The sequence below is a fragment of the Malus sylvestris genome, chromosome 14 (assembly GCF_916048215.2).
Source record: "Malus sylvestris chromosome 14, drMalSylv7.2, whole genome shotgun sequence".
NCBI lineage: Eukaryota > Viridiplantae > Streptophyta > Magnoliopsida > Rosales > Rosaceae > Malus > Malus sylvestris.
This window is the reverse complement of record NC_062273.1, coordinates 19745922-19756863: the sequence shown is the minus strand read 5'-3', so window position 1 is coordinate 19756863 and position 10942 is coordinate 19745922. Positions and strand designations below refer to the sequence as shown.

Here is a 10942-nt window from a genome sequence, read left to right as displayed (position 1 = left end):
TTTAAAACATTCTTATATATAGGTATCTCTTTCTCCCTTGTCTTTGCCTAAGCCTTAGATTTCACTTTCACATATACTATGGCTCGAAAACTCAGCCAAGCAATCTATACTCTTAAGTTGGTCGTACTACTGTTGGTGAATTTTCTAGGTACCTCTCAATCCTTGCCTACTGACGAAACATATACATCACCACCACTGTCCTCGCCACCAATATCACAAATTTGCGTGCAGCAGCCGGACTCGTGTACCATGAACTACTCGGGACCTGCCCAAGTCTACTCCCCGCCCGAGAGTGATTGGCCTATTCCTCCGCCGGCATCGGGTGATTATAATCCTCTTTCTCCTGACCCGATGATACCTTACTCTACATGGATGTACAGGCCTCATCATCCAATGGTTTATTCATCAGCCTCCAGTATCAGGCAATCGTGGTCGAGGGTCATGATTCCATGCGTGACTCTGTTAGTATCACTATATTTGTCGATTAATTATTATAGATAATTTGTTATAGCTTATCTAAAGATAGTCTAATTTCATAGTTATGTAAGAGAAATTAGTTATGATTACCATGCAACAACATCGATAATTTCGCCTCTTATATGTTATGTAGTGGGAAAAATTAGAAGATTTTATGTTACGTACCATTATCACAATACTTTATGATACGTATTGTTTTTCTTTTATCAAACTATATGAATTTATTAAATTCGAATAAAAACGTCGATGATGCCAAAATATTGAATAACCAAACAGCTCAATATAGGCCACAACTATATTGTTCCTATTTTATCGAATTTAGTCCCAAAAATATTGCTGAACAAAGAGAAGAACCGGTTCAGAAGGCCAACTTGCCCTTGGGTTGAATTGCCCTTATGGTTGTCATACTTGTAATAATTAAGATGGGTAATGCTAGGTAGAACAAATTTGTAAATCAAATGCTGTGGTTGTTAATAATTAGAGTATTACTTAACTGTTGATTAATGCGTTTAATTTTTATCGGCAAGACTCTAAAAGATGCTAGGCGCTAGTCAGGCGGTTGACTGGGGCCTAGCACCTAGGCGGCTAGGCGGGATCTAGGCGGATTTAATTAAATTTATTATATTTCGTGTAAATAAGTGTCTATTTATACTTAAAATATATATAATTTCATCATAAACTACAAAATAGAATGACATATATGTTATGAGCTATTGTAACATAATGAAAACATGGGAAACAAGCATATAATGTGTGTTCATTTAAGTATTCAACAAGTCTCTTACAAGTTATTGAAAAAAATAAAATACAAAAAGAAAGTTATCTATTTTCTGTCCAAGTGAGTTGCAACCTAGTGGGTGTCTGGGAAGGTCTTGGAGGGCTAGGTGGTTGCCTATGCGGTCTAGGCGGGCGCCTCAGTAGGTCTAGGCACACTTTCTTAATTTTCAAACGTCTATGCATTAATCGGGACGATGACCAGCCGTTTAGCACCTAGGCAGAGCCTTAGCGGCGCTAGGTGGGGACTTTTAAAATAGTGTTTATCAGTGACACATTATTTGGTTTGTAAATTTGATTTAAAATTTTGGTCTATCTAACATTACGCCATCAAAATTATCTAGTTACTCCCTAATATTTGACAATTCTTTTAGGCTTAAATGTTAAAATGTTCCCTGTGTTGTAGTCATTGGGTCAATTTAGTCTATGTGTTTTCAATTTGGCCAATTTGGTCCTTGCGTTTATCTCCGCTATCCAAGTAAGGACATTTCCATCTAATTTATGTAAAATAATTTATTAAGTTATTATAAACTTATTTATAAAATTATAATTTATTTAATTTAAAATATTTAAAAATGAATTAAAATTAACAATTGAAAGTATAATTATTCTCCTCCCAACTCCCCGACCTCCTCCCTAACATTACCCCCTCTATTTTCTATTCACAACCTTAATCATTTTTTCAGATTGAAAGTTTTATATCTTGTATGTGTTATTTCTCATTGATTTGCATTTTTCTATAAAGAGAGAGGGTAATTATATCTCATATGATTTTTCTTATGAATTTTTAAAAGAGATTGAATGAAATGTCCTTAATTGGCTAACAGAGACAAACACGATGACTAAATTAGCCAAATAAAAAACATGAGGCTAAATTGGCCATATGGCTATATATACCACAAGGACTATTTTGACATTTAAGCCATTCTTTTATGAATACGCAGAAAACCTATTCCTTCATCAATAATCCCTCATTAATATTCAAAAGAAAGATTCTCGCGTGTCAGTCGCGTACATCTTTTTTAGGATCATCACTTGATCGTTGTAAATGTTGATCAACTGCATTAGAGATTCAAAAAAGGTTAGACCACGACTCTCAGGAACTCTATTCATATAAGATAAATTCCAATAGGATTCCAAGGAATGTTTCAATTAACATGGTATTCATTGATAGGTTACATTAAACTGGTAATTGGGTAACATTTTTCCATCTTGTAGTATTAACTTTATAACATTTTGTTGAACCCTAGTGAGGTTGCCAAATAACAATTAATTCAAGCATCAACGATACATGGGCAAATTACAATGAATCCCATTTGTTTCTCGATTACAAATCAAGAATACAAACAATCAATTGGAATTTTATCATCAATTTCGTATCTAGTGCAATTATTCAACAATAAAATACAAAGGGATTATATACAATTTATAATTTCTTTCTTCTACGTGTAAATAGGGCAACCCTCAACAACTACTCCCTTGGCTGTAGGGCAAGTAGCCAAAGGACAACCATCAAGGTCATTCCCCCACCAGCTAAGACTAATGTCCTCCAACCCCAAGCTAAAATACAAAAGTACCCCCATGAAGGCAAGTCCTGCATCAAGTGCCCCAGAGAGTACATAATTATGGCGCCTCCACCACTCTGGTCTATATCTATACACCACAAAACCAGATAGAAACCCTAAAATAATCCAAGAAGTGTAGTTCACTGCCGTAGCTGGCGGCATATATCCCGTCGCACCAATCAGGACCGGCATGTTGATGAGCCTAATCCACTCTTGTTGTGGGAAGGCCTTGGCAGCCAGCCATACAAAAATGGGGGCAATTGCCCCAACTAGGAAAAACCAGTTGATCGCCTCATATATGCCTAAGTCACCAAATATTCTTCTAGGACCAATCAGGCCCCATATGACCGAGGCATCATAAAATACTTTGTCACTAGGGCAAGTCCATACTGATGACGTGTCCTCACATATGTCCGGGATTGTTTCCATTAGCCACCAAGCTGTGCTCAAGTATACAATGGCAGCTATTAGGGTTCCCACAACCTAAGAGGTGATCAACATCGATATTAGTAAAAAAGGCAATAAGAGTAAATTATGGGAGACTTTTGGGTTCACCGAGGTATAGATACCCACATGTTTATATCTTTCGTCACAAGAATGTGTCCTAATCACATGATGAGAGATGTAGAAAGATGAAAATATATGTCTAGTTTATCTCTCGTAAATTAGGAATAGGAAGTGTACCTGGGCCATAAACATAGTTCTGGGAGGGATTTTCATGTAGTGACCAAGCTTGAAGTCTTGCAAAAATGTGATGGCTTGTGTCATACTTATGTAGCCATACACCTTGAAGCACATATTGGCTACTGGGTATCCTGGGTAGATGTACCCAATTATATACTCAGTGATGATGTTTAAGCCTGGAGTCTGTCATTAGAAATGGAGATATACATTGAAAGGTGAATGAAGAAACCAAAATAGCTAAAATTTGAATATGAAAATATTAGCAAGGTTAATTGGAGCACTACTCGTGGGGGTTCAAGTACCATTGGAAGGGAGTTGGCGTGTTATCATAAGGACGTTGTAGCGGTTATATATTTCTTGATTTTGAAGGAGGTTTAAGTGAAAATATTAGCTAGAATAAGTTGAGGTGTCGAAAAAAGTACCTGGTTTGTGATGGCAGTGATGATACCAATGGGGAGGGTGAAGACAATGGCAATAGCACAAGCTAGTAAAACACCCCACCAAGGCAACTGGAGCTGCTCAATATAATATTGGCATGAAAATATAGTGACTGCAATGTTGACCAAAAGTATGATCACAAACCACCACTCAGGCACTTGGTTGTACCTCTGCATCAACCTTGTGTGTATGTCCATTTTCTTCTCCTTGAAACTTGCTTTGCTTTGCTCCCATATTTCCCTACATACCATATAGCCAAAGAATGAGCTTAAAAACCTACATACCTATCATTGATTGTATATTATGTGTTTATCTGTCTCATCACGTGACTAATTATGTGCTCAAAAAGAAAAACACAAAATTATGAAAACCGATGCCTAGTTAAAACACATTGTGATATGAAATGTGACTAGTTACCTTCCATGAAATAAAGCAACATGTACAACTGTGGCGGTAAGCGCAGCAAAGCCAACACCGTATGTTACGGCGAAAAACGTGCTGAGATAAAGTGGACCTTCCCGATCGTATGCTTCAGAATCAAGGTGAAAATTTGAGTCAATGATGGCTGTTATGTTGTATTCTTGACCATCCGATGTGAACAATGTGTCTGAGAAAATGGGGAAGGTTTTGGCTTTGTAGATATTAAACCAGTAGCAAATGGGAGTCAATATGTACATGACAAAGAAGAAACCAGCTGCCACGTTGGCTGTGGCAAACCATGGGCTTGCAAGTGGGCTTCCAAGGTAGGAGGAGATGGTCGACCAGTCAAGCCCAACAGCGCCAATTCCAAGCCCATAAAGACCTGAACCGAGTTGTTGGGCCAAGACATTGTTGGGGAAAATCCAACATATCCATGAGAGGGAAGTTAGCATCTGAAAGAGGTAGCCTGGGAAAACATAGTAGGCAAAGCTACACATGAAGGAAATTAGGAAGAACTGGGTACGTGTCAACCCACCCTTGGGCCTTGCTTCTTTCTCATGGAGGGCCCTGTGATATGAGTTCTCTCAAACGTTAGTTATCCAATAATATGTGGAATGGGACGTGGCATGTTATTATTTTGCTTTAGTAATGAGATTTAAAGTGAGATGATGCATGAACAAATGAAAGTATTGTAACTTGCTAACTCAAAAGGGTGTGGTTTTAATACTTCGTAGCACTCAGTAGTATGAATGTTATAGTTTTAGGTTTGATCCCACAACTATTAGATCTTCTATTTTCAAACTCAATCATACATTTTTATACCACTTAATGCTACATAATATAACTTATCATATTTTACGTTTTTTATTATTAAAATAGTTTAAATTTGTTAATTTTTTTTAGTGAAATGATATATTTACTAATGTATGAAATATTTGGACTAAAACACTCACAATGATCCAGTTATAATAATTTAATATAGAACTCGTTGTATGCAAAGTCGAACCCAAGACCTGTTCTAGAGCTATGATGCGCCTTAGCTCAATTAATGAAGAATCTTTTAAGTGATTTTGACTTGTATAAAAAAAATATGATAAAGACTTGTTTTGGTTTTATATGTAAACAAACAAAATGCAATTGTGTATTTCTTTTGTGTGTTGGACAGCCCAACCCGTCATTCTGAATTTGTGATTAGAAATCATCCCTGATGTACAGCGCGAGGTTCATCGATAATATTTTAGTTTTTTTTAATATTTATGTGCGTACGGTGGTTGGGTGTCGACCACTGATGAATATAAATTTTTCAAAACTCTAATATGGGTGTTTTTTCAATTATTTTTAAAATAATTGAACATATTTTTGAAGAAAGTGCTTGTAAAATCAATTCTTAATAAAAATATAAGTGAATATTGAAAAAATATTTAAAATAATTTCTGAAAGAAATACACACCATTAAAACGCAAAACTACTTTCACACAAAGCTTATATCAATAGCTAGCTAACAATGACAAGCGATTACCCATCACATTTCTAAAATATTTATATATAGAAATGAAACAGATGTTAAAAAATGTGCCAAAACAATGCAAACAACTAATATCTATGTTGCTTCCTTATATATAGCATTGTAAACTTTTGTGTCATGGATGGGCGGCTATACTGAAAACGACACCGCTTGACTGCAATCACCTACCCTTCTTCTAAACCCTCCAAACCGATCGATGTACCAACCGATCAAAACTAATAAGCTCGATAGCCACCCAAAAAACACCGGAATACATGGATTATTCGTAACCCAAAAATATAGAGAAAAAAAAAAACCAAAGTTATAGAGGGAAAAAAATGAGATGACAAATTTAACCACACCTTAATGCAGTAAAATTATATAGTAATGGTAAAAAAAGTGTACGTACCTGAACAGTGAAACTTGAACCAGGTTTGCTGGCCACCACATAGCAGCTGGTTCAACCAAGTATCTTCTAAAAATCCCAGCCCAACCAAACCCTAATACCTACCAACCATTCAATAATTCAAAGCCCATCAAACCCTAATCAACAAAATATCAAAACAAATCTTCTTCAACAAATAAATCAATTAATTAACTAAAACCGATGAATCAAAAAGCTTCAGAATTTAACCGCTGGTTGATAAAATAAGTTTTGACCTAGCTACCTGAGTTGTTAGGATAACAAGCAAGGACACGAAGAAGGTGATGTGCCTCTTGTAAAAAACTTTAACCACGGTAACAATATGGATCGCGTAGACGGTGCCAGCGCCGGAGTTGGCGAAGATGGTAATTAGAACATGTTCCTTGACGTTGAAAGGGCCAGGGTTTAGGGTAAATTCCCAGCGGGACCCTTTGAAGAAGACACGGTTGGTGATTTTGGAAGCCATAAGCTGCCCCAGAGGCACCACCGCAATCTGGGCGGAGATTGCGGTAATGGAGAGAGGCTCGGTTCTGTACCAGAAAAATTGGTTGAGGAAGGAGAGGAGGACGCAGGAGAGAGTGCCTAGGATCCACATTCGGAACGTCAGGACGGGAAGGGAGGGATCGTCTGTGGTCGGCACAGTTAGGGCTACTTGTTTCACAGGTGAGTTTTCTTCTTCTGTTGATCCGGAAGATGATGATTGGCCATGGAAGCCTTCATGTTTTTTCTCTTCCTTAGGAACTGCAAGTATTCCATTAAAAAAAAAAGTAAAATTAGGAAAAGAAACAAAGAGAAAAATGGAAAATAAAAGAAGGGGGCTTACTGAGAGGGGAGGTGATTTCATGAGAGGATGCTTCTTCCATGGATTCTCTGCTACTTTCTGTCATTCTGTGTTTATTTTCCTAAAATTTATCATATGGATTTTTTGATATAAATAGGTGGCATTGTTTTGTAAGGTCGTGAGGAATTGAATGATATGACATATCAGAGGACTGAGAATATTAAGAGAGGATAGGAGGTAATTAGTTAAATTGGCTAAATTAACTAGTAGGTAAATATGTGAGTTGTTGCAGCTGCTCCCCCACGTGGTGCGCTTTTTTATGTCTCGATATATGTTTTTGTTTTAGGGTTCATGATCAGCGTTGGAACATACATATCAGTAAATTCAACCAATTTGAATTCTATAATTTACAAATTGTTCGAATTCAATATCAGATCAGTAATTTTTTACTAATTTTTTTGTTTAATACTTTGTGAAACTGTACTGAACTATGCAAAAAATTCACTAGATAATAAACCCTATAATAGGAACAACTTATTTTTTTCAACATTAAAATTTATTTTTAAATAAAATTCATTGTACAATAAACGCTATAATCGGAACAATTCATTTTTTCCAACATCTAAAATTTATTTCTAAATTATTTATTCAAATTTATATATCACGTTAGAAAGGAGTCCTTTCTAACGTGATATATAAATTTGAATAAATAATTTAGAAATAAATTTTAGATGTTGGAAAAAATGAATTGTTCCGATTATAGCGTTTATTGTACAATGAATTTTATTTAAAAATAAATTTTAATGTTGAAAAAAATAAGTTGTTCCCAAGGAAGAAAAAATCGATAATATCGGCGAAATATCGCCAATATTATCATTTTTTTGAGGTTCCGAAATTTTTTTAACTATCCAACCTATTTTCGTCAAAATATCGCGATATTATTGATAATATCGCGATATTTCAAAATTATCGATAATATCGCAATATTTTATTAAAAAATTACTTAAATATGTTGAGAAAACTCAACACATAGTTAACTTGATCATGGCCCAAAGGCCAAACAAGTTTTGGTTATCTAACCAGGGGAGTGTGAGTTTTATAGGAAAAATTCATTGCTCACTTCCTTGCATGGGCGATGTGGGACTCGCCCAATGGGGGAAAAAATCAAAATTTCGGCCGAAATTTTACACCCACTTTAAACGGCCATAACTTTGTCAAAACTCAACTAAATCAAGCAAGACAAAAACAAAAGTTGTAGCCCTCGAAGAGACGAAGAGAATGGTACCTCACACTATGTCTGAATCGTAGTGGTTTGGCCGGAAAATGCCTCGAAAGTCACTGAGGTCGCTGAGGTCGTCGGAAACTGGGTAAGATTCAAATGAGTATAACTTTTTCAATACGCAACGAAATTGAGTGAAACAAAAAGAAAAGTTGTATCCCTCGAAGAGACGAAGAGAATGGTACCTCACACGATGTCTGAATCGTAGTGGTTTGGCCGGAAAATTCCTCGAAAGTCACTAAGGTCGCTGAGGTCGTCGGAAACTGGGTAAGATTCAAATGAGTATAACCTTTTCAATACGCAACGAAATTGAGTGAAACAAAAAGGAAAGTTGTAGCCCTCGAAGAGACGAAGAGAATGGTACCTCACACGACGTCTGACTCGTTGTGGTTTGGCCGGAAATTGCCTCGAAATCTACTGAGGTCGCCGGAAACTGGGTAAGATTCAAATGAGTATAACTTTTTCAATACGTAACGAAATTGAGTGAAACAAAAAGGAAAGTTGTAGCCCTCGAAGAGACGAAGAGAATGGTATCTCACACAACGTCTGACTCGTTGTGGTTTGGCCGGAAATTGCCTCGAAATCTACTGAGGTCGCCGGAAACTGGGTAAGATTCAAATGAGTATAACTTTTTCAATACGCAACGAAATTGAGTGAAACAAAAAGGAAAGTTGTAGCCCTCAAAGAGACGAAGAGATTGATACCTTGCACGTCAGCCAAAATTCAATTGACACACTCCTAGCTTCCAAAATTGAAAAAACATAATCGGCATCCAAATTAAAGTTTAATCTTATTCAATGTATTGATTTTCAATCGTTAATTGATATACTATAATTTGGAACTTCAACGCCTAGACGCATGCTTATGTGTAAGAAATTTAAATTGTCAAATTCGGCACATTATTCTTCATCATTTTATTCACTTCTCTTTTTTTTTTTTTAATATCCTAAATAAAACCTCCAAATATTGTACTAATTAATTATATATAAATGATTATGGTGTGTTTAAACTTCTTTCATTAATTACTACATATTTTATACACTCACAATGTTTGTCAGCTCGCTATATAATCAACTTAAATCAGTTAAATCCATCATGCAATGCATTTCCTTCCAATTTTTTGTGATAAACTAATAGATAATTGACTAAATAAACATCCTACAAAGTTTCATTAAAAATTTCCAAGTTTTTCTTACAATTTCCGTGGTTTCCATGTAATTTTTATCGATATCGATATTATCCCGATATTTCCATCGATATTTCCGTGTTTTCAGACTACCGATATTTCCGATATTACCGATATTTTCTTCCTTGGAAAGGAGTAAAAGACTTTTTTTTCCTTGCCGGGAATGATATTGGAAGTGTTATTCAATATTATTCACACAAGTTGGCCATTGAAACATTGGTAGGAAGTATTATGTGTTTTTCCATAAGCCTAACATCGGGAATTGTGAAAGCTATTGGCCCATGTTGTGGCGGTGATCATGTACTGCAGGACAAAAGAAGATGGCAAACGAGAAGAGTTTTGAGGGGTCCATTATAGCCTACCATAACAGTAGGAAGCAATGTGGCACCTACCTTCCAGTCCAACCCAAGGCCAACTGATTTTTCCGTTGAGTGTCTAAAGTACACATTCTGGTCTCCATTCAAATATTATTCTTGAATCTCTATAGATTTGCATATGGAATTCACGATACACATTCGTCCACGTAAAGTCACTGCGTGCGGGTGCTAGCCCGAATAAAATACCTTTCTTGTATATCATAATCTCTTCCTCGACTCTTTTTTCTTGAAAACGAGATTTTGGATGAGTTTATAACTAGTTAAACAACTTTTCATGTTATTAATTTTTTCATTGTATTAGAGTAAGTTATTTTATGTGTGAAATCAATGACTACACATGTTTTATCTCATTTTATTTGTGTTATTTACATACTTGACTTAAAATAGCAACACTATTATGAGTCAATATATGATAATCTTATTTGTATTTTTTCAATTGTACATAAAATCAAATGTTTGACATTTTATATCGTCCAAATGCTAAAGACTCGTTTGGTATCCTATTAAAAAACTGATTTGATTGTTCTTAGATCCTTTTTTAAGGACATCTCTAAAGAATAATACTTTTTTAATTCTCAAAAATTCAAAAACTTGTTTAGTTAAACTTTTGAAAATAACTATTTTGGTTGAATTCAAGCTTTAGATTCAACCAAGGTCTAGTGCATTTATTTATTTGAACTGGAAAGGTCAAACCTATTTCTTCCTCTCGAGCATCTCCTCTCATATTTTTTTTTGAGAATGATATCATGATTTTCTCTAAAGTGAACAAGGCTAGTTTGGTACAACTAACAACTTTTCTTTAAAGAGTATGGCTTGAATTCTGGATATTGGTGAATAAAGCAAAGTCTCATGTTTATCTGGGTAAGTAAGATGTTCAACGTCAGTCTCTAATTGGTTGAGAATTCCTAATGGAAGGCTTCCTTTTATTTATCTTGGGGTTCCAGTTTTTGTTGGACGACCTAAAAATGCTTATTTCCAAGTTTTGGCAGACAAGATTCATAATTGTATATCTGAGTGGCATGGTCATTCTCTT

At 35.6% G+C, this 10942-nt stretch overlaps 1 protein-coding gene and 1 long non-coding RNA gene across 2 annotated transcripts; both read right to left on the bottom strand.

The window, feature by feature from the left end:
• Positions 1-2551: 2551 nt before the first annotated feature.
• On the bottom strand, positions 2552-7295 carry LOC126600724 (oligopeptide transporter 7-like). Its single transcript, XM_050267359.1, has 7 exons — positions 7110-7295; positions 6531-7027; positions 6272-6369; positions 4356-4925; positions 3923-4178; positions 3501-3683; positions 2552-3299 (listed from the first exon to the last, which is right to left on the bottom strand). Exons 1-7 carry the CDS (start codon positions 7171-7173, stop codon positions 2694-2696), a joined length of 2274 nt encoding a protein of 757 aa, XP_050123316.1. The 5' UTR covers positions 7174-7295; the 3' UTR covers positions 2552-2693.
• Positions 7296-7865: 570 nt separating this feature from the next.
• Positions 7866-9085, bottom strand: LOC126600645 (uncharacterized). Its single transcript, XR_007615494.1, has 4 exons — positions 9051-9085; positions 8711-8779; positions 8532-8609; positions 7866-8430 (listed from the first exon to the last, which is right to left on the bottom strand). It is a non-coding gene; the product is annotated as an uncharacterized LOC126600645 (long non-coding RNA).
• Between the last annotated feature and the right edge of the window lie 1857 nt (positions 9086-10942).